This window comes from Ceratotherium simum, chromosome 27, assembly GCF_057802395.1.
Source record: "Ceratotherium simum simum isolate JZ-2026a chromosome 27, ASM5780239v1, whole genome shotgun sequence".
Taxonomy (NCBI): Eukaryota; Metazoa; Chordata; class Mammalia; order Perissodactyla; family Rhinocerotidae; genus Ceratotherium; species Ceratotherium simum.
In genome coordinates this window covers 9,254,776-9,278,918 of record NC_141926.1, presented here as the reverse complement: position 1 = coordinate 9,278,918, position 24,143 = coordinate 9,254,776, and the positions used below count along the sequence as shown (strand labels likewise).

Sequence of the window (24,143 nt, the reverse complement as noted above, 5' to 3'; positions counted from 1 at the left end):
AGTTTTTTTAAATCATCTTAAAAAAAATAAATAAAACATCATCTTAAAAACGTCACTGAAAGGCCGGCCCCGTGGCTTAGCGGTTAAGTGCGCATGCTCTGCTACGGGCGGCCCAGGTTCGGATCCCGGGCGCGCACGGACGCACCGCTTGTCCGGCCATGCTGAGGCCGCATCCCACATACAGCAACTAGAAGGATGTGCAGCTATGACATACAACTATCTACTGGGGCTTTGGGGGAAAAGTAAATAAATAAAATTATTAAAAAAAAAAAAATCACTGAAGAACTAACTAGATAATGAAGAACTGTCAGGCCACACGCTGGGGTAAATCCTGGACCTACAGAGGTAAGTAAGGGGAATTCCCACAAACCAAGCCACTTCTGCCCTGAGCGTACCTGCTCGTCCAGGAAAGTTGGGGTTCAAAAGTCAAGGTCCATTTGGCATAAGGATAGACATACAGATCAATGGGATAGAACTGAGAGTACAGAAACAAACACATACATTTATAGACTACTGATTTTGGACAAGGTTGCCAAGACAATCCAATGGGGAAAGAATAATGTTTCAACAAATGGTGCTGGTACAACTGGATATCCACATGCCAAAGGATGAAGATGGACCTCTCCCTCATACCACACACTAGGTGCAAATATTGACTCAAACTGGATCAAATCCTCAACATAAGAGCTAAAGCTACAAAACTTAGAAGAAAACATAGGCATAAATCGTCATGACCTTGGATCAGGCAATGGTTTCTCAAGACACCAAAAGTACCAACAACAACAACAATAAAATAGATAAAGTGGACTTCAAAAATTTTTGTGCTTCAAAGAACACTTCCAAGAAAGCGAAAAGACAATCCACAAAATGGGAGAAAATATTTGCAAATCATGTATCTGATAAGAGACTTGTATCCACAATATACAAAGAACTCCTACAATTCAACAATAAAAAGACAAATACCCAATTTAAAAATGGGCACAGGATCTGAACAGACATTTCGCCAAAGAAAATATACAAGTGGCAATAAGCACTTGAAAAGATGCTCAGTGTCATTAGTCATTAGGGAAACACAAGCCAAAACCACAATGAGATCCTTCACCGCTACTAGGAGGGCTATAAACAAAAATATGGACAATAATAAGTATTGTTGAGGATCTTGAGAAATCAGAACCCTAATACATTGCTGGTAGAAATGTAAAATAGTGCAGCCTCTTTGGAAAAGAATTGACAGTTCCTCAAAAAGGTAAACACAGAGTTTCCAAATGACCCAGCAATTCCCCTCCTAGGAATATACCTAAGAGAACTAAAAACATATGTCCACACACAAAACTCATACACAAGTGTTCACAGCAGCATTATTCATAATAGCCAAAGAGTAGAAGCAACCCAATTGTCCATCAACAGATGAAGGGATAAATAAAATGTGTATATCCATACAATGGAATATTATTCAGCCAGGAAAAGGAAAGAAGTACTGATATATGTTACAACGTAGATAAAACCTGAATACATTATGTTAAGTGAAGGAAGCCAATAACTAAAGGTCACTTATTATATGATTCTACTTATATGAAATATCCAAAACAGACAAATCTAGAGAATTAGGAAGTAGATTAGTGATTGCCAGGGGCCAGGGACAAGGGGAATGGAAAGTGACTGATAATGGGTATGTGTTTCTTTTTGGGGCAATGAAAATGTTCTGGAATTAGATAGTGGTGATGATTGCACGACTACTGAATTGTAATTGTACACTTTAAAAGGATGAAGTTTATGGTACGTGAATTACAGTTCAATCTTAAAAAGAAAAGAAAGTTAAGGCAGTTTTCCAGGATAGCCTAGATAATAAGAGGACTCCAGAATCCGACTTTCCAACTTGAATCCTGGCTCCTCTGGCTAATAGCTGTGTGACCCGAGGAAGTCACTCAACTCTTCTGTGCTTGGCTTTCCTCCCTGCAAGGTGGAGACGATCAGAGCACCTACCTGGGAAGGTTACTGGGAGAGCTAAACGGGGTAATGCAAAAAGCACCTGTCCATAGGGGGCACTCTTATTATTCCAAAACAGGGAGTCCGTAGAGCAAGTATTCTCAGCAGCAACCATATCACCCCCAAATGGGCAAAAATTGGTTCTCAGGGAAGGGGAGAGGGTGAAAAAAGTTCTAGATATTACAACAGTTTGTAGCCCTCCAAGGCTCACCCCTACCCCACAAAATCTTATTCCTTAGTATTTCATTTCTCTCCTTAGAGAAAGGTCAAATTGATTTTCATTTTTCTCCTTAGGGAAACAGTAATTTTAAAAGCTGAGAAACACTGTCTTGGAGGGAAAAATAATAAATGCAAGTCTTTATACAGTCAAAAAATTGAAACTCACTAATCAGTCTAGAATATTTGGATAAAAATAAACCTCAGAATTTTCTTTCAGTGCTCCTTTTTCCTCTACTTTATCGCCTTCTTCTCCCACTTCCTCCCACACACCCAGCCAGAGGGAGGAGGATTCATCTGGAGGGTCGGGCCTGACCAACGTTCTGCTAGGACTCCTTCGCAAACACATCTTTGGTCCAGGATGAGAGCTGAAGCTTACAATGCAGACAAATATTTAGTTGATTTCCAGCTCTGAGGAAGGATGTCAGCTCAGGAGGATGAGAAGATAAACTATCATCCCGGCAAGAGCTGACTCTTCAGATGAGGGTGCACGGGAAACGTGAAAAGGACCAGCGTAGCCTCCTGCACGAAGCTAAAAGCATCTTTGTTCTCAGCGCCATCGCTGGCCATCAAAGAATGAGGAGAAAGACTCAGCCAACAGAGACCAGCCCAGAATTTAGCTGCTCAAACGTTCATTTACCACCCTGCTGGACGTATGCCTCAGAGTGAGCACTCAGTGTAACAGGAGCCAATAATTAAATCCTCACACCCGTCTGAAGGGGAGAGACGCAGGAGGTAAACAAAGCAAGGAGAAGGGCAGGAAGCGGCCAGAGAGCAACATACACACGTCCCTGATCAAGTTTCTCAACCCCGCCAGCTGTTTCCTCACCTAGGTGCATTTCCTTTTTCTAGGAACGTGGTCCATGAGCCACAGACCGTGCAAACTTCCTCCAAGCGGCTGTGCGCTCCGATCAAAGCAGAGCCTCACCGTCACCGATACTCGTCCAGGGGTGTTGGCCGTCCTAAAAGCAAACAGGGCACTTCCAATGTGCACTTCCAGATAAAAACAAAGGGGTCGAGAAAGAAAGGGGAAGTCAAGCGAAAAGCTCACTCCCAAAGATCAAAGCGAAGGAAGCCCAGGTCAGCCCTAAACAAAGGGATTTCCTCCTAAAAGCAGTGTGCAGAAATCCCTTCCTTCACCAAAGCTCCTGACTTGAGATTGCACTGATTGCAGCAGGCAGTGATGTATCTGCTCCACTCAACTCAAAAGGCACTAGATTAAATCGACAGGGTGGCTCTTCAATGAACTGCCCTTCCCAAGGCTGCCTGCGGCATGTGGGGAGCTGAAGTTCTGCAGCAAATGGGGAACAGAAGTCTCAACAACCAGTTGAGTCATGGTCAATCTTATGTGTCAATTCGGGTAGGCCATGGTACCTAGATATTTGGCCAAACGTTAGTCCAGATGTGACTGTGAAGATATTTTTTAGAAACGATTAACATTTAAATCAGTAGACTTCGAGTAAAGCAGATGATCCTCCATAACGTGGTGAGCCTCATCGAATCAGTTGAAGGCTTTATGAGAAAAAGACTGAGGTCCTCCAAGAAAGAGGGAATTCTGCCTCCAGACTGCTTTCGGACTTGAGCTGCAACATCCACTCTTCCCTGGGTGTCCAGCCTCCTGGACTGCCCTGCAGATTTTGGACTTGCTAGCCTCCACAATCACATGAGCCAATTCCTTAAAATAAATTTTCTTTCTCTCTTTCCATCTCTCTCTCTCTCTCTCTCTCTCTCTCTCTCTCTATACGGTCATGTGCCACATGTTTCATTCAATGACAAACTGCATATATGATGGTAGTCCCATAAGATTAATACCATGTAGCCTAGGTGTGTAGTAGGCTATACCATCTAGGCTTGTGCACTCTATGTCTAAGTGCACTCTAGAGTCTAAGTGCACTCTATGAGTTTGCACAGTGACGAAATCATCTAACACATTTCTCTGAACGTATCCCTGTCATTAAGCAACATGACTGTATATATACACACACATATATATGTATATGCGTACACATACACACACACACACTCATCTTATTGGTTCTGTTTCTCTGGAGAACCCAGACGAGAAAAAGTTACAATCGGTTACCAAGTCAGATTATTGATGTTGCTAATTTTTCTGGCTCTTGCTTCTCCTCTTACAAATCAGGTTAATTTCATGTTAGGTTTTTTTAAACTTCTAGTAATGAACTGGATGGAGGGCCAAGCACACAGAGATGTGAAGAATATGAAAGTACGAGAGTAAAGGGAGGAGTTTATTTTTGACGTTCAATCGTCCTCGCTGCCTTTCAGGTTTGGAAACAGAGAGGATAAAGGAGCACCACAAAATTCATTTCCAGTCTCTATTACCTAAAAAGACAATATGCCCTACGGCACCTTTAAGAGAAGGGTATTGGAAAACCGAGTGACCGTGTAAGGAATATCACATGTCCATAGCAAGCAACAGCTGAAACAATAAACTGGGTCAGGTGACATTTAAAACCATGACTGAGGAGCCGGCCTGGTGGCAAAGCGGTTAAGTTCTCCCACTCCGCTTCGGCATCCCGGGGTTCACTGGTTCAGATCCTGGGCGCGGACCTACTCACCACTCATCAAGCCATGCTGAGGCGGCGTCCCACACAGCAGAGCTACAACTCTACAGCTATGTACTGGGGCTTTGGGGAGAAAAAAAGAAAAAGAGGAAGATTGGCCACAGATGTTAGCGCAGGGCCAATCTTCCTTAAAAAAACAAAACAAAACAAAAAACCATGACTGACCAGACACTCAAGGAAAAGTGTGGTCTAGGTATTTTAATTTTCTGAATAACCGACTGTTAACCAGAAAATAATAAAAATACCCTTGTTATCACAAACTCTTTTATATTATTTGTGTTCTTTAGATGCCCCATGAGCACCTGAGGCCCACGGTCTAAAGTACACTATATTGGCACCTGCAATTGTTCACTGCCCACTTTGTACGCCGACTACACTGACGTTGGTAAGCTGAGGAAGAGAGAAGTTTTAACAGACATCTCAAGTGTTTTGGTTATCCATCACTGTGTAACAAACCACCCCAAAATGTCACGGCTTAAACTAATCATTTATTTTGCTCACAAATCACAATTTGGGCAGGGCCTGGCAGGGCCAGCTCAACTCTGCTCCACATGGCATCAGCTAGGGTGGCTCAAGAGGGCCTGGATGACCCACTTCCAAGAAGGTGCCCTCACCCAGCTGGCAAGTTGGAGCTGTCTGTTGGCTGCGAACTCAGCTAGGACTGTCCACTGAGGGCCTCAGGTCTTCTTCACGTGGACCTTGCCACAAAGCAGCATGAGCTTTCTCACATGGGAGCTGGGTTCCAAGGCAGAAGTTGCAAGATCTCTTATGACCTATGAGTCCCAGTTCTTATGAATCCCAGAATGTTACTTTCACCACATCCTACTGGACAAACAAATCAATCTACTGAACTGAGTTTCTGCCCGCTCTCTCACTCCTCCCCTCTGCATGAGATGTCCAGAGGTGGACATGCTCCTTCAGCCTGCACGAGAAAGATGCACGGAGCAGGGGCCAGGGCAGAGTCACGGCTTGAAAGAGCAGGAGCCAACCTGCTGAGCCTACATGCTACACGAACAAGAAACAAAGATTTGTTAGAAGACACTGAGATTCTGAGGTCGTCTGTTATTTCAGCAAAGCTGACTAAAACGATGTGCAAAACTATGCTCCTTACCTTGGCCCCCTCCACCAGCCCTTCCTGCCACATTCTCATCTCCACAAAGGATCCACCATCCACCTGAACCCCTCATCATCTTCCAAAAGCCTCGTACATCTGTCTCCAGCTCACCCTTCCTACCAGTACTCTTCAGGCCTTTCTCATTTCCCATGTGGAGAACAATCTGTTCCAGGTTTGCTTTCCTCCGACCCACTCGCTCCAATCTGCCTGATCCTGATTTTTCAAAAGCACAAATCTGATCATTCGGCTTTAAAAAGAAAAAAGGAGTTTTGGCCTACTGCCCCTAGGATAAAGTCCAAATCCCTAATCAGTGCATATAAACCTTATTCGATCTGTGTATTATGTGTATTTGTCATACTATTAAAGAATATTCAATTCTACTACATAGGAAGCAAAAACAGCATGGATGAAACTCATCAGATACATTAAGTTGGTAACTAGTAAGACATGCTCAAGACAGATGAAATAAATGGAACGTGTGTGTGTTGAACAGAAAAGGACAGAACAAAAGAGAGTATTACTCCTAGGCAGAAAGTCATGGACAGACCAAATAAACTGTAAATATTAGGAAGACACAAATCACGCCACCTCCAGACTGACAGTTATGCCGTCCCTAAGTCGGCCACCCATTAGGGCCCCACGTATATTCTGCCTAGAAACAGATAAAAAGCACTGCTTCTGAACAGACCAGTGGGAAGCCACAGATCTCCCAGGCACACGTGTCCCAAGTGTCTCCAAGAGAGCAAGTGTGCCGGCAACGGGCACCCTCCATCTGCCGAGCCCGTGTTTACCCTCAACTCTGGTCCTTATAACCACACCCTTGCCAGGGAAGGCTGACACAGCAGAGGCAGGACATGTGAACACTGCATAGCCCAGGACTCAGGGGTGTGGTCCTTGCATCCCTCAGGCACCCCATCCTAAGCATTAACCTACCCCAGAGCTCTCCACTTGTTTCTTGCTGGTGTTTTGAATTGATTTAATAAATGGTGCGATTTGAGCATCTTCGCTTGGTCTGCGAGCCTCTCTCTTCTGTGACGGCTTGGATGGCCTGGCTGGTCATGTTCCTGGAAGCTACCACTGCATCAAGGTCATTTCCCACACAATACTCCAGCCCCATCTTTCCCCTCTGGCCTTACCTCGGGCCATTCCCCCAACTCATGTTAACGTAGACACTAATTGTACCAACCATGTACAGTTCCCAGGTGCAAACACTCTGTACCTGGGAAGCCCCTTCCTCCCTCTTCATCTAATTCCTGTTTTTCCTTTAAAACTCAGATTATTACCTCCCCCTGGAAAGTCCCTCCTGACCTCACCCTATCTAGATGGGTTCGCCACCACTCCCTCTCTGTGCCTTCCCAGGGCACTTGTCATGGTGAACTTTAATGGTTCATTTACTTAGCTGTCTTCTCTCCCACACTGTGAGCTCCTTGAGATGACAGGGACTGTCATCTCTGAACACATCTTTCATCTCCATATGACATGTACCTCCAGCCCTAGCACACGACCCAGCATATAACGGCACACAGTAAACCTTGGATGAACGCATGAATGCCTTGATAGAGTACAAGGAACATAAGTGAACTTTCTACAACAAAAGAATTGTGTAAGTTCTTTGGGTCATCAATTCTTACTAAACAGGACTGCTACTATCAGTACCAAAGATTTTGAAAACTGAGCTGAAGCTGTATTCAACTGAGCTGAACTGGTATTTATTATGGCACCTAGCAAAACAACTGGAACACAGCAGATATTTAATAAATATCTGTTAATAAATGAATAAGTAAAAATATGAATATGTGAATGCTACATTTTTTTTAACTGAATTCCTAAGATTCATTTATTTGTTGTTGGTATCTGTAGAGTGATCACTAATGAAAGCCATTTGAGATATTCAAAATTCAAAAGATATCACTTTAAATATCTGTACGAGTTCCAGTCTAAAGACATGAAAGAATATAAGATCTCATCAAGTTCGAAAGTCTTCCTTACATATGTATTTTCTACTTAATATCTTAGGATCCTGTTAAACTCAAATGACTTCAGAGTTAGGTGAAAAATACATACATAGATTCAGAAGAGCCCCACAAAATGCAAATGTTAACTCATTTATCATAAATAAAATGAGTTAACCAGATAGTAGCTGTCTTCCTTGGTGGGTAGGCATCTTTCTACCCCAGAAAATTAAGAATTCAGTAATTGCTATTAAGCAAGATCTTGATTAACTTTTCCTTAGAACATAAGTTAAATGAGATAACTGTGGCAGAGATGTTCATTAGCCCCCAATATCTAATCTTGTCTTTCTCCCGTATAGTAAGAGAACTTCAGGTTTTCGCTGACCCCACAGGTTTTCGCTGACCCCACAGCTGTCCAGCTATGGACTACATTTCTCAACCTCCCCTGCAGCTAAAGTGATGGGAGCACAGTGTGAGCCACAAACCCAAGCCAAAGGTGGTTTTGAATTTTCTAGCAGCCACATTAAAAAAGAAAAAAGAAAAAAGAAAAAAATCTCTTTCAGAGGTTAAAAAAAAGAGGGAATACTTCCCAGCTCATGTTATGAGTTTCTGTATCCTTGATAATAAGACAAGGACAGCACAATAAAGTAATATTTTTATAGGCCAATCCCACTAGAGAATTTAAATATAAGTCTAATCACAAAAAAAAGTAAAAAGAAACAGGTGAAAGTAATTTTACTAATATTTTTTTTATTCCAAAACATCCAAAAAAGAAGGGGAGTCGGAGTCACAAAGGCTGGGAAAGAGCACTCATAAAAAACAAATTCAGTTTTGATTAAGACACGGTTTCCTTATGGTACACAAGTGAAAAACATGTTACTCACAGTTTCTGAAGAGGAAGATGGTCTCTGTAAATTCTCACCTTGCACCCAAATGCTCTCTGTCACAAATGCTATGTGTTCGGCCTCAAGTATAAAAGGAGAAACAAGAAATAGGGCCCATTTGTTCAAGTCATCAATGGACTGGATAGAGGGAAAGAAACAACAAAAAAGGATTCAATACCACTCCTAACCACAACTGACACTTATATCAACACCCTGGACATCCCCTCCTCTGTAATTCCAGGCAGGATCTAAATAAGGTTATCTGACTCACTCCCATAGAGCACGTTAACCCTGTGTTTCTTACTGAGCTGGAACTATTGCAACAGCTGCAACATCCCCTCCATGACTCAAGAAAGTTTTAACATCTCTAGATATTTGTCATCAAGCAATGAATTCTGAAACTTGGCTTATCCTCCCCAGCCCTCACTGCTCAGAGTACGTAAGAGCTTTCCAAATTACAACTGGGAAGCACACTTAAAGATGAGGAGGCTCAGAAGGGCATACTGGTTGACAGAAGCCTGACTAACAGAAGCCTGAAGAGCTGTTCTTCCATTTCCTCTGGCCATTATAGCATCGAGATGGTTAGCAGACTGGATATGTCCATTTATCTCAGCTCTCCTTGCTGAAATCTCTCTAAAATGACAGTAATTCTAAAAGGCTTTAACCCACTAAAAACAAGGCACAGTCAGAGCAGAAAAAGCTGAAATCTAAGGCTGTGGGGGCCATGCCTTATCACCACCAACAAAAAAAAAAAGGCATTTGGGTCAGGCTCCATAGTGTTGCTGATCAGTTCAAATCTGCCCTTGCTGGGAAGATCACAAGCTGTTTTCACCAGGCCTAGTAACCCCGCACATGGTAGATGCTTAACAAGTATCTGTGGGAATAATGAATGAATGAAAATTTGGAGAAGAAAAAACTCCTCTCCATGGGTAAACATAATTAACAATATAGTAGTTAAAAACAAAAAACAAATTGTCCACGTAAACCGAAAATATATATATATTAAACAAAAAGATTAAAATTTCCAGTTTGTTTCAACTATTTTTAGTTACACTTATCAATCATTGTGGGACCTTCAATTATATAAACATACACGTTCAGTACTTACGCATCTGATTTTAAATATGTAAAATATGGAGACAACAAAGGCTTAAGATTCAGTTTTGTAAAGTTCCTTCAGTCCAGGTAGACTGGTAACAAGGTACCCACTGACCCAAATCAGCAGCCCCATGATATTTTACATTTTAAAATAACAGCAGCTAATCACAAATAAATTGTCAAGCTTTCCAATTGTAGGCCTTAAACATCAGAGTTTAAACCCAACAACCACTAAACACTCCTTCATTCACTGAAATGCTGAGCAACTATTACAGGTCAAGCTGCTGAGCTAAAGAGACCCAGTTCCAGGGGAGAAAAAGATAAAGACTGGAAATCTGAGCTGTGATTTAAAGTCTATGAGGACACAGAGCAGGGCGGTCCCCTCTAGTCTGGAGACCGAGGGAAAAATCTCTGTGAGAGTGATGTCTGGGCAAAGATCTAGGGTGAGGCAAAGAACTTCGCAAAGAGCCAGAGCACAGAGCCTTACAGAACCCCTGAAAGCCAGGTTTGGCCAGGGTGCCCCCGAACCAGGCTGGAGTGAAGCATCAGTTATGGTTAACAGAAGACCAATCAAGTCATGGAGATGCTCAACTTCCAAGAAAATGAAAGGCATTTACATCTCAGTATTTTTGAAAGTTCAAAATTTCTACGCTAATCTAAACCTTAGAGGCTATCTTTTAAGTAAATGCACCCAGTTTGGAAACCACTGCAATAGAAAAACCCACCCCGCCATTTCTCCTTACTTTGTTATCTTTCTCAATCAGGGTTCCTTGAGAGAATTAAGCCCTCCTGCCCTCAGGCTCCACTGTATGTAATGAATGAACGGCTTCCCCTTGCGTCTGGGTGGTACTAGAGACGCACTCTCTCAGAAGTGAGAAAACAGTTACTCATTTCCTGTTTGTGATTGTATACTAGCAAGTAAGGGTATTTCTGATTTGCTGGCAGCACAGTATAATCCCATACCTGAGCATAACCTCAACAAAATATTCAAACCAGAGATAAGATTTTAATTCCCACACGGGCGTTATGGTTTTACACACACAGAAAAATCTCACTTTAACGCTAAAAGTGAGCCAACTTTCCAGAAGGAAGAGGAAAGGGCAAGAAACCGATCGAAAGCAAAACACTAAAACGTTAACGAAAATATTAGTGATGTCGATGGAAATTTGCACAAAACAGCACTGTGAAGTCAAGTCCATTTCCAATAGCTGAATGGAAAGAACTGTTGTTCCCTTTTACAGAAAGAGAGCAGAGGTTTTGCAGGGGTTAAACGATCGGCCCAAGCGACACTGTGGGTGACACAGCCGGCTGAACTTGAGCCACCAGGCTAAATACTGGGCCAAAAAACAAAGCCTGTGCGCAAACCGAAATAAAAAAGATGCAAAGGCAATCAGTGGGGTGCCCTGGGTGGTAAATGTCCCACTGACACAGGAGAGGGGGACAAGGCAGTTTCTGTCACCCCGGAGATATGTGCCAGAAAGCTGAGGATTTAAGTTTCTCTGAATTCAGCCAAACTCCAGCCCACAGCGGAGGCGAGGATGTCAGGAAAGGGACTCTGGGTGGGCACCGCACTGGAGTTCAGGCGCTAATCGCCATCGCCCAGGCACACAGGTACACGCCCATGTGGAATGCCAGGAGCCACGCGTCTATACACTCGCCATGGAGAGGCGACCCGGTCGCCGGTCGGTTTCGAATCTCTGGTCCCCTCCTCCGGGCTCCCGTGGAAGTCGCGCGCGGGGGAGCCCGACCCTCCCGGGACCCCACGCCCGCGGCCCGGACAGCCCGGGGCGGAGCCGCGGTGCCGGCGGGCGCTTCCGGCTCGCCCCCCGCCCGAGGCCGCGCCCCCCGCCGGCCCCGCCCCGCCCGCGCCCCGCGCCCGCCCACCTGGCTCTCGCCGACGCAGAAGACGCGGCCGCCGCGGCTCAGGCACACGCGGGCGCCCCGGGGCCGCGCGGCCGCGCCGCAGAAGGTGAAGGAGCAGCGCGAGGCGCGCAGCCGCTGCACCGTGGTGCGCACGAGCGCGGCCGGCCGGCGCCCCCAGCGCGCCCACAGGTACAGGTAGCACAGCGTGATGAGCATGGCCGGCCGGCCGGCGGCGGCGGGCGCGGGCCCGGGACGCTCGCACCACCGACCCGGCCCCGCCCCCGGCGCCCGGCGCCGCCCTGCCGCCCGTCCCCGCCCTCCCGCCGGCCGGAAGAGGCCGCGCCGCCGGGGAGAGGCCGCGGGGAGGCGGGCGACGGAGGGAGAAGGGAGGCTGCGGGGGCTGATGGATGGAGAAGGGAGGCCACGCCGAGGGAATGGGGGCGTGATACAGGGAGAAGGGAGGCCGCGCAGGGGGAGGAGAGTGGCAGGGGACAGGGAGAGGCTCCCCGGGGTGGGGGTGGGGGGATAATGTGATGGGGGGAGAAGGCAGGCGATATGGGGGGGGTGACAGGTTAGGGACCGGGGTGGGTAGGCCAAATGGCTGCCTGGCCTGTTTAAGCCAGAGTCCAGCCTCCCTTCCTTGAGGAGTGGGAGGCAGATTGAGGAAGGGGCTGTGTCTATGTTTATAACACTAATTAACCAGCACCATACCTGGAGTCAGTGGCCTAACACACACAGCCTCTCCCAGGTCCACTTGGGAAAATAAGATGAAGCTGTTTTCATTAGATGATACTAGGCCTTCATGCAAAAAGGATTTTAAGATAAATTCATACAATGCAATAATATATATATTTCTAGACTCAATATATTTTAAAATAAGGGCAGGAAACAAGTTGAAGACAGATCATCACTAAAAAGGCTGCCTGTTCTTGTACATGTGGGTCACCAATTTGACGGTGAGCATCCTAAGACCAGTAGAAAAAGGGAAACATCAATTATGATTCACAGTATTCTTGTCCCCTAAGAGAAGCTTAATTATTCCTCATGCCGACATGAGATCTCTCCCGTGAAACCTCATTTTTTTCCAAAGGCAGTATGTAAAGAACAATGCCCTCGTCAACTCTGAAGCAGAGCAAAGATTTTCACTGAGTTGCTTCCTATACTGGCCTTTGCTGTGAGTGAGTGGCATAATGCAGTCAGAGCAATCAGGTACATCACTCCCAAGTCTTATTTAATTCAAGGACAGATTTTTAAAGTACCCTGACATTTATGCATCTGCTTTAAGATGGCAGTACAGAAAACCCACTTCAGAACCTCAGACTTCTTGTCAGATGACATAATAAATTCTCCCCCTTGCACATAGCAATGATAGATTTAAAAAGAGAGAGAATCCAAAAGAAATAATTGGGCTCAAAAACAAAGTAAGTATCACAGTGGACCAGAAAGAGAAGAAGGACCAGAAGCAATGAGCAGAGCTGAAGCCATATCCTACACTTCCCTACAGGACAGTGGCGGTTGGGAAGTGGGTTCCTGCATGGTAACAAGACTTAAAATTGTGTCACTGGAGAAATGAGGGAGTCCCCTCGGGGCTCAGCCCCTCCCTGATAACACTGGGCTACAAGTCAGGAATTAGATGATGAACAAACTTAACAAAATGATAATCCCTATTGTTTTACTGGACAAACCCTTCAGGTAGCATTCTTGGAGTTTGCTAAATTATTGCTCTAAAGAACGAGTCTCTCCACCCCTGCTAGGTATGGAGAGGTCATCTCTTTACTTGAAGGTCACAAGCATCTCCAGTTTTTCCAAGTCCCTTAAGAGCTTTGCAACCTCACCTTCCCACAGACACCACAACTCCATCTCGCCAGGATGGGAACTTTCCATGTTGGCCCTTAGATGCTTCAAGATGGCATAGTCTCAGAAGACATGGGAAAATGTGGGAGTCAATCCTGTACACCAGTTCTGGGTTGTAAAGAATGGGGACCACAGTGCATCAGCATGAACTGAGAAGGGGGTGAGGTCCCTTCCTGACCCTTGGATTGAGGAGCACTGATACCATTCACACCCGGAGAGAATATGGGAAGGCAGATAGAAGGGGAGGAGTAAGAGAAGTTAAACAGTCACATGACAGGCTGTTTATGATCCTACCTAAAATGATGAAGGCTCAAGGATGGAGCTTAGCTTCATCCCCAGACAGCAAAGGAAAAGGGGAAGGATGCAAAAATAAGACATGAGGAGATCTTACTGTGTGTGACCTGATTCACATCCTGTAGTCCCTCGCTACTTAAAGTGTGGTCCTTGGACCAGCAGCGTGGGCATCACTTGGGAGCTTGCAAGAAACGCAGAATCCCAGGCATCACCCCAGACCCACTGAATCAGCATCTGCAGTTTAACAAAACCTCCAGGTAATTCACAAACACAAAGTTTGAGAAGCACTGCTAAAGACCTGTCATTCCCTGGGTCTGGGATGCTCTAGACTGTTAACAAGACTCTTCCAAATTGTTGTGGAGAATAAGACCACAGACTAGGAATTTAAAAGCAAGACTTCAGGGGCCGGCCCCGTGGCTTGGCGGTTGGGTGTGCAGGCTCCGCCCGGGTTCGGGTCCCCGGCGCGCATCGGCGCACCGCTTCTCCGGCCGTGCTGAGGCCGCGTCCCGCATACAGCGGCTGGAAGGATGTGCAGCTGTGACATGCAACTATCTGCTGGGGTTTTGGGGGAAAAAATAAATATAAAATTAAAAAATAATAAAATAAAAAAAATAAAACCAAGACTTCATTATTTATAAGAAAGTCAATTCAGGAAGGAAGGAGCAGTCACCAGCCAGCCACTGAAAACCACCTTATTACCCCATCAAAATGACTGGCTCTTTCCAGGAAAAGCCTTCCCTGACTCACAGTCTCTAGTCTCCCGCCCGTAGGAGGTATGGCCTGGAAATGATGATTTGGGCACAAGGCGGTGTTAACCAAAAGAGTATCACTCCCCTAGTGGAAGCTGTCCTGCCCCCCATCAGATGAATGACTGCTCTTCCCCAGAAGAAGCTTAATACTGACATTAGTTCTGTCTGAACGTGGAAAGTATTCCGCACGCTAATCTAATGGTCAGAGCTGGGAAGGACAGTTTGTTTTTGAAACAAAGAATCCCAGTCTAGTAGGAAGCATTGAGTAGATGCTGAAATTTAAATAGCTGTAACTGTAAACAGTTCACTTTTAGCAGTTAAAGTATATAGTCTCTGTTTTACAGATAAAAGAATTTATTCACTCTACAACAGTGTTGGAATGTTAAAAACAAATGATATTCAGAGATCCCAGGGTCTCAAGAATGACCGTCTGTTTGAAAAAGTGCCCGATGAAAAAATAATTTAAATAGATACTTAATTGAAATCATGAGGCTTTTGTTGGTAAAAAATATAAAATGTAAAGAGCTTTTCTTTGAATATTTGATTGTCTGTGGTATGTGTGTTTATTAGCCAGAAAGTGTCAGTGTGATTATCTGCATATGTAGTTAAAAGTTAAGTGAGTTAAACTATTTTAAACCAATAATTTTTTTTTTATTATTTGTTTAAACTCAAAAAGAAAAATGCAGTTTTGGACTGATGGAAGCAAACTATGAGAGAAAGAATAGATTAGAGGCTTGGGCACTAATCAGGGCCTCAAAGGGGGAAAAAGTTGTCATTTTAAATCTTGCTGACTAGCAAATGCCCAGGCCGTATAAAAGTAGGGATGAAGCCAACCACCACTACCCTCGGTCAAAGATTAATTTTGGAATCCCAATTTTTTGTGTGTGTGTGAGGAAGATTAGCCCTGAGCTAACATCTGTTGCCAATCCTCCTCTTTTTTGCTGAGGAAGATTGGCCCTGGGCTAACATCTGTGCCCATCTTCCTCTACTTTATATGGGACGCCGCCACAGCATGGCTTGATAAGCGGTGCGTCGGTCCCCACCCCAGATCCGAACACGCGAACACCGGGCCACTGAAGAAGTGCACGAACTTAACCGCTACGCCACCAGGCCGGCCCCTGGAATCCCAATTTTTAAAAGCATTTATTCCAAATGGGAAAATTTTATATTAAATTTTTTATTTAATTGCATTTTATTTTGATAAACTTTGGTTATTTTTCTATTATTGCTTTTGGAAGTTTTATATTTATCAAAAGGACTCTGAGTTCTACACCAGAGTTGTCTGTAATTAAAAATATGGATTATAGTAAAGGCAAGATGGGAATTTTGACCCAAAAATTAAAAGATGCTTTCGCATAAAACCTTCAGAGCCTATATGTAATGTGTCATTATTTCTTAATTATATGGAATGCCAAAATAATAGCTAGCTCCCTGATCTCCCTGCAGTAAAAGTAAACGTCGACTCGTCAAGATAATGCTAACTGAGAGAAATGTTTGAATGTATTCACTATAAATCTTGGTATAACAATATGTAACATACTATATTAAATTGTTAAGAGACTGTTACAGGGGCCGGCCCCGTGGCTTAGTGGTTAAGTGCGCACGCTTCACTACTGGCAGCCCGGCTTCAGATCCCGGGCGCGGACGGATGCACCGCTTCTCCCGCCATGCTGAGGCCGCGTCCCACGTACAGCAACTAGAAGGATGTGCAGCTATGACATACAACTATCTACTGGGGCTTTGGGGGAAAAATAAATAAATAAAATTATAAAAAAAAAAAAGAGACTGTTACATATATTTTTAAAGATCTAGGTTTTTGTTTTTTTAAGATTTTTTTTTATAATTAACTTGCTTAACTGCAATTTTTATTTATTTATTTTTTCCCTTTGTCTCCCCAAAGCCCCAGTAGATAGTTGTATGTCATAGTTGCACATCTTTCTAGTTGCTGTATGTGGGACGCCGCCTCAGCACGGCCAGACAAGCGGTGCGTCGGTGCGCGCCCGGGATCTGAACCCAGGCTGCCAGTAGCGGAGTGCGTGCACTTAACCACTAAGCCATGGGGCCAGCCCTAGATCTAGGTTTTAAGACTGGATTGAGTATAGTTAAAATATATTTACCAACTGTGTAAAATGTGTGCATTCTAATATCAGAAATTAAATAATAGGCAGAACCAGTCTGGCTAGAGATCACACATATATGACTCTTTTAACCATGTTTTAAGTGACAGTAGATGGACGCAGTAGTGATGAAATAAAACTTTTACAGAATGTTGTAAAATGGCTGATTTTAAAACGGAATGGCAAGACGGACCCTCCTCTCCCCTCCTGCCGTAATTCAGCATCTGAAGGGGTCTGGGGACTGCTTGCTAAATTCTACCACCTTCTAAGGACTTAAAACTATCTGCTATTATAATACCACCAGTACCCTCAAGTTGAAAGCAAAATGAAACTATGGAACTGAACTCTCCATCAGATAAATATTTGAAGAGCTGCACTGAATGAGAGATGATGAATTACTATATCCTTACTGGGACACTGAGAACCAAAGGAACTGGGCAGAAAACCTGGATCTCTACTGAGTAGCTTTAATGATCATATTAATATCACATTGTTTTAGAACAATCATATTGTCAAATCAAGCAAAAAGCAATTTTATTATTCAACATAAAGAGAAGATAAAATGAGAGGATCAAGAGAATTTTAAGTTAGAACACCTCAAACTATTGAAAATAGTTCATGTGAACTCATGTCTTAAAGAGAAAAAGAAATAGCTTTTCTAGTTTTGTTCACTGAGGTGGCCTCAGAGTAACTTTACCCCAAAATGCACCCTAGTGCTCAGATCCTGGTATGCATGCTATTTTTTTCCACTAAAAAAGAACCAGAGATCCTTGGAGAAATGGCCAATTCAGGTGTTAGGGGAGGTGCCTGATAAGCCGGGACACCTCATGCTAGAAATCAGGAAAGCTTCAAAGAAAAATAGGGTCATGTCAAAAGGATACTGGACCCAACCCAAAGGAACCCCCACTCGCCAAATGAGGATAATCTGAGTACCAAATTGAAATGCATCAAATTTATGAAGAGCCGTGAGTCCATGATGAGCCACAATAAAAGTTTAAGTATTGTCCAAGAATGTAGAATAAAATATCTTATGGTTGAGTCTTATTATCTGGTTACGTTTGTATTATTGACTCATTTATTATATTGGTGAAGATTAGTAAATTGTAAATTCTTCCTTTAGAAGGCTGTTTCTGACCCAAAGGAGCACCAGTACAAAGACACCATAAGCTGTGTGCCAAAGCAGAGAGAGCCATGTGACATAACCGGAATTCAGTCAGATCTCGTTTTAAGGCTGCTGAAGAACTAGATGGTCCTAACACTGTGAGAAAGTACAAGATGTCATGAGGTCCAGAGATCTTAAAAATTCAATGTATCTTGAGAATTGATCAGCCTGTGTGGGAGCTGCAGGCTGCTCTGAGCAGGCAGAAATAAGTAATGCTGGGACCTGAATCCTGAGAGGGGCTAAGTGATCATGCTTTTTGAGATTACACGGTCACTGACATATTGACAGTAGGTGGCAATTCAGTGTCTCATTAATGACTCAGCAAAAATCTCCAATGATAAATGATCTCAGTCAACTGGGACAGTAACCGTTTTCTTAAGGAACAGCCAGGGGCCAGCCCAGTGGCATAGCGGTTAAGTTCAAGCACTCCGCTTTGGTGGCGCAGAGTTTGCAGTTTCGGATCCCAGGCACGAACCTACACACCACTCATCAAGCCATGCTATGGCGGCAACCCACATACAAAATAGAGGAAGATGGGCACAGATGTTAACTCAGGGACAATCTTCCTCAGCAAAAAGAGGAGGATTAGCTCAGGGCTAATCTTCCTCACCAAAAAAAAAAAAATAAAGCATCCATCTCCTAATCCAATAAAATTTTGAGTTAAGTATAGAAAGGCTTGGAAGAGCCAAAACCATAGATTTACATTTCTGGATTAATAAGGTATCTATGAGTGTTTGGTATTTATACACCTGAAATGTGTTAGAGAATGTGGCTGTTTTAGACAGCCTTGTAACTTATTTGAAACAGGTACTTGCTTTTAAACTGAAATCTTACTAAGTTTCTGAACAGTATTGAAACATCTAAGAGAAGATCAGGTTTGCCATACTGATAAGTTTAATTTGCTAGGTTTATAGGAATTCTTTAATCAGGCAATTGAAGTACCTGGAAAGGAAATTTAATTTAAGAACAACTTGTGGTCTGGCCCGGGTGCTGAATATCCACTGCAGGAGGACCCTTCCCACCTCTCACCCCGGTCCATCCCTCTTCTAATGAAGGAGAGCAGTTATAGACTCTGGAAAAGCGTATCTATGAATAGACAGATGTAAGTGTGAGGGTGTTGTGTCCACAGAGGAGGAGGAAATTTGTCCCTCCATATAAGACAGTACTACGTGTCAGTCATTAGAGAAAGGAAAACGCTCCAGAAAATGACAGATCCTAAATGTTTTTCTGGGCAAACACTATGACCGCTTTCAGATAGCCTATTGAAGTCTCATGACCACAAGATCTACCTTTCCCTCCCTACTGTGCATCATGAGGTCCCCTCTCCCTTACCTGTGTCACAAGGTGCCCCTCCTTCCCTGCTGGGCCCCTCCTGGAGAGAGGTGAGGCCACAGTCGTGTGCAAAGAACACCTGTGAGGTTGACGTGTTCAAGATCTGGGGTGTGCTAAACGCAAACCCCTCCTTCCCTCCTACAGAGTAGTTTTTGCTTTTAAATCAGATGTGTAGTTTATTTTCCACAATAACCCAAAATACCAAACGTAATCAATACAAATTGAAACCTAGATTCTGCAGAGTGGAACTAAAGACTACCAAGGAAAGAGTCACTCTCCAAAGTTACCTGAGAAAGAAGACAGATTACTTCCCAAGTTAGAGCAGTTGGAGAGAAGACAGTGGAATAATAGCTTCAAAATACTGAGAGAAAGTAACTCAGCCTAGAACTGTGTATCTGCCCAGACTATCATTCAAGTTGAGGACCAAAAAGAAGAAGATGTTTTTAGAAATATAATGACTTCAGAGAGTTTACCACATGCAGATCCTCACTAAAGGATGCACTTTAGGAGGAAGAAAAGTTAAAAAAAGGAAAAAGGAAAGAGATGGGGAAGGTGTGGCATACAAGAATCGAAAAAGTCCAGGAATTGGTTTTGCTTTGTTTTTTAACAGTGAATTGACTTTGTTCCCTTTATTTCAAAAAATCTTGTGGGGCCGGCCCAGTGGCATAGCAGTTAAGTGCACGCACTCCACTTCGGCAGCCCGGGGTTCGCAGGTTCAGATCCCAGGCACGCACCAAAGCACTGCTTGTCAAGCCATGCTGTGGCGGTGTCCCATGTAAAGTAGAGGAAGATGGGCATGGATGTTAGCCCAGGGCAAATCTTCCTCAGCAAAAAAAAAAAAAAAATCTTGTGACTAAAAAACAAAAAACTATAAAGTTTTTTAGAATATAGAATCTTTGTGATCTCAAAATAAGGAAAGACTAGTTAATCAAGATACTAAGAACACTGATTTTAAAGGAAAAGACACATTAAAATTAAGAACCTCTGTTAAGAGACACTATAAAAAAGACAAGTTCTGGGCCTAGCCCCGTGGCGTAGCGGTTAAGTGCGCACGCTCCGCTGCTGGCAGCCCGGGGTTCGGATCCTGGGTGCACACTGATGCACCGCTTATCAGGCCATGCTGTGGCGGCGTCCCATATAAAGTGGAGGAAGATGGGCATGGATGTTAGCTCAGGGCCGGTCTTCCTCAGCAAAAAGAGGAGGATTGGCATGGATGTTAGCTCAGGGCTGATCTTCCTCACAAAAAAAAAGAAAAAGACAAGTCTGGAAGGAGAACAGATAACATGATACATGAGAAGGCATGGAATGAGAACATGAGGACAGATAACCTTTATGAGATAACACAAATAATTGATAACAGATCCATATCTAGAATACAGTATATAAAGAACTCCAAATCAATAAGAAAAGTCAGAAAAAAAGAGTGGGTGCTAACGACTTGAATAAGCACTTCAAAAACAGTATACCCCTTTTGCCGATAAACATGAAACGATGCCCAATCTCAAAAGTATGTACCAATTAAAACCTTAGAATTGGTATAAACCCATCAGATTGACACAGATCCCCTTCTTCATCCCTAGAATTGTAGCTTCTACCCTCATTGCTCCAAGATCTATGTCCAGTTTTCATCCTTCCATCTTTCCGCAGCATTTGCCTTCCTGGCCGTGGTGTCTCCAGCAGTCAGGGAAACAGAAACCACTCTAGATGTTCAAACAGGGGATTTAATATTGAGAAGTGGCTACAGACATGATGAAGAGGCTCACACACCCAACACTGGACAGCGAAGTAGCGGAAAGCCACTACGCACAGCAAGGAGGTGGAGCGACCTCAGCCTAGGAGCCAGGGTCAGCTGGTGGAAGCCGCAACCTCACAGGTCTGTCCTGTGGGAGATGGAGCCACAGGGCAAACAGCTCCTGCTGAGCCCTGGCCAGAGCTGGAGAGAAGGGGGAAATTCCCCTGGCTTCTCCATTCCTCTGGCCTTCTACCACCCCCTTGGCTGAACCTCACTGGAAGACAAACAGCAGAGGATCCTCAAAGAGCCTCCTTCCTTGTGAATCAGGAAAAAGGAAGAGGCAGTGGGTGAGTGGATCTGAGAAAAAAACAGGCCAGGAGCCAGCCCCTGTCCTTTCTGAAACTCTTCCCTTGGGTTCTTTCAAAATTCATTATCTGTTTCTATTCCTGAGTTATGGGCTGAATTGTGTACCCCCTCCCAAAATTCTATTATTGACATCCTAACCCTCAGTACCTCAAAATGTGACTGTATTTGGAGATAGGGCCTTGACATTGGTGATTAAGGTACAACAAGGTCACATGGGACAGGCCCTAAGCCAGTCTGACTGGTGTCCTTATAAGAGATGAGGACACAGAGGGATGACCATGTAAAGACACAGGGAGAAGACGGCCATCTACAAGCCAAGGAGAGAGGCCTCAGGAGAAACCAACCCTGCTGACCCTTGATCTTGGACTTCTGGCCCAGACCGTGAGGAAATAAATTTCTGTTATCTAAGCCCCCAAGTCTGTGGTACTTTGTTATGGCAGCCAGAGCTGACTAATGCATCCTAGTTCTCAGTAGCCCTTCTCTGTCTCTGTGACCCTTCTTTGAACCCCTGGGCATGAGTGAGTCTTTGGCCCCAACTTCTGGCCTCACCCATGTTCTCTCCCTTGGTGGTTCCATGTACCCTCTCGGTTTCAGTGGCCACCCTTCTGGGCGTGATGCTCAGATTCTCATCGCCAGCTCTGGCCTCTCCCAGGCTCCAGTGCCACAATCATCGCTTCTACTTGGGTATATCTGTTGGTATCTCAAATGCAACATGAATAAAACCAAATACATTTTCTTCCACAAATTACCTCTATCCTGATTTCTCTCTCTGCTGTTAATGACATCACAGTCTCCTTTTCACCTGGACCTAGAATTTAGTCATCGTGGAGTCCCTACTTCTCTGCATCCTGCATCCTGTTTAGTCCTGTATCAGAGGATGGCACCTCCACACGGTCTCTCGAGAGCCTTACTTTTCCATCACCACCCCTCCAGTCCAGGCCCCCATTCTGCTCTCGTCAGACCTAACATGATAGCCCCCCGTTTCCCACTGCTCTGCTTAATCTAGCACACCTCTACACTTGACTTGATAAAGTGCAGCTCTGATCCCATCACTCCCCTTCTCAGACCCTTCAGTGTCTGCCCCTGCCCACCAGGAAGTGCAGGGGGTCTTGCCTGGCATTCAAGACCTTCCATTGTACCTCCCTAGCCTAGTCTCCCCTTAGTGCCATCCATCCATCCATCCAACCAGTCATTCCCCATCTGCACACCAAGCTCTGTGTACCTTCTTTCATTTAACCCTCTCAGTGACTCTGCAGGGTGGCTATTGTCCCCATATTGCAGAGGAAGAAATTGAATTTTACAGCCACTGGGAGACTTGGTCAAGGTCCCACAACTAGATGGGGAAGCTGGGGGCTGAATTTATGTCTTTCCGGCTCCAAAGTCCTTTACTAGATAAACGAGGCACCTGTGAGCAAAGAATGCTCTAGGCACAACAGTAATACATTGAAATGAGACTCAGGATCCAAGGGGAACAGGAGCAGAAGGTTCCGGGTGTGCCAATGCCAGCCCCGGGACAGCCTTCCGTATCCAGATCAGACAGGCTGGGATCGTCCGGAACTTGGACACACCCAAAACGCTGCAAGTGAGATCTCATGGAGATCACCCCGGCAAGCAGCTGGCTCTGAAAATGCACAAAGCATACTGGAGAAGACAAAAGAGGCTTGTGATACACTGTATAACAGCTGAATGTCACCATTCGTTACTATTTTAAGGAATCTCAAGAATAGGAAAACCCAACGTTAAAAACTACATGTAGGGTCTAAATGAAAATGTGGTATCTTGGATTGGATCCTAGAACAGAAAAAGGACTTCAGTGGAAAAAGTGGGGAAATGTGAAGTCTGTGGCTTAATCAGTATTGCACTAATCCATGGTTGTGTAAGATGTGAACATTGGAGGACGCTGAGTGAAGAACTCTGCACTATTTTTGCAATTGTATTTCACTGTTTTTTTTCTATGTCCTTAACCAGCACATCTCAAGCACATCATTTCATTTCTCTGGATCCCCGGTTTTCAACTGTTTAAAAAAAGAAGGAGGGACACAAACCAGATGATCTCTAACTTCCCCCTCAAGCTCTAACATTCTGGGATCCTAATACATTTACACGTGATTCCATTTACAAGGATGTGATTCGCAGTGATCTCTGACTCACCTGCATATCTCTGGTATTAGGCAGTGTGCCAGCACATCACAGGTGCTCCAAGTTTTTGAAACTAAACTGGCTCATACCTCCATTTGTAAAATGAGGTAAAATGTTGTCTCTTTCACCCAGTTGGCCACTAGGGAGCGAAGTGGTCATAAAATTTTCTCCATTGAAAGCAAACTTATCTCCCTCCAGCAGAGGGGAGTGGTCCTTTACCGCCCAGGCGTGTAAAAATTCCTTCCTGGTAGGGGGAGGGGAGGCACCCTCTGTGAGCAGTTTCCTGCCCATCAGACAGGACCTCTAGTTGTGGCAATCAGTACCGTAAGCTTCCAGAAGATCAGACAACGACACACACACACACACACACACACACGAAGCACTCAGCAGCCTCAAAAGACTAAACCACCTCAATGGATCAGAGACTGAACTGCAAACTGGTGAGCCCCTGTCCCTCCGAGTACATGGAGTGCATCATTGTTTGTCTTCCTAACCATCCGGTCGCATTTCCCAAAGGTATCACGTTTAAAGGGCGGATTATGGAGGTCAAATGAATGAATAGGGAAATTGACTAAAACCTTTACAACCAAAATGAGAAAAAAGCATTAGCAGCACATCCCTGCAGCAGCTCAGGGCTGAGCCTGTGAGCTGCAGTTTGTATAGTGAAACTATAGAGGCCACAGTCTGGAGGCAGGCATTC

General features: G+C 44.4%; 1 protein-coding gene across 7 annotated transcripts in view; it reads right to left on the bottom strand.

The window, feature by feature from the left end:
* HLCS (holocarboxylase synthetase) overlaps positions 1 to 24,143 on the bottom strand; it is a 213,346-nt gene that overhangs the window by 176,368 nt on the left and 12,835 nt on the right. Inside the window, exons 1-3 of one of the 7 annotated variants that reach the window (XM_087418104.1) lie at positions 10,579 to 11,537; positions 8,738 to 8,875; positions 3,032 to 3,164 (exon numbers count right to left, since the gene is read on the bottom strand). The exons of 1 other annotated variant lie outside the window; for it this stretch is intronic. Coding sequence is in view for 2 of the 6 variants with exons in the window: in XM_087418100.1 (XP_087274226.1) it covers positions 8,738 to 8,875; positions 11,720 to 11,914 (333 nt within the window). In the remaining 4 variants the exon portion in view is untranslated. Of the gene's footprint in view, positions 1 to 3,031; positions 3,165 to 8,737; positions 8,876 to 10,578; positions 11,538 to 11,719; positions 11,935 to 24,143 lie in introns of those variants that run through there. 5 more of the 7 variants (XM_087418100.1, XM_087418105.1, XM_087418102.1 and 2 more) reach the window with 5 other exon arrangements.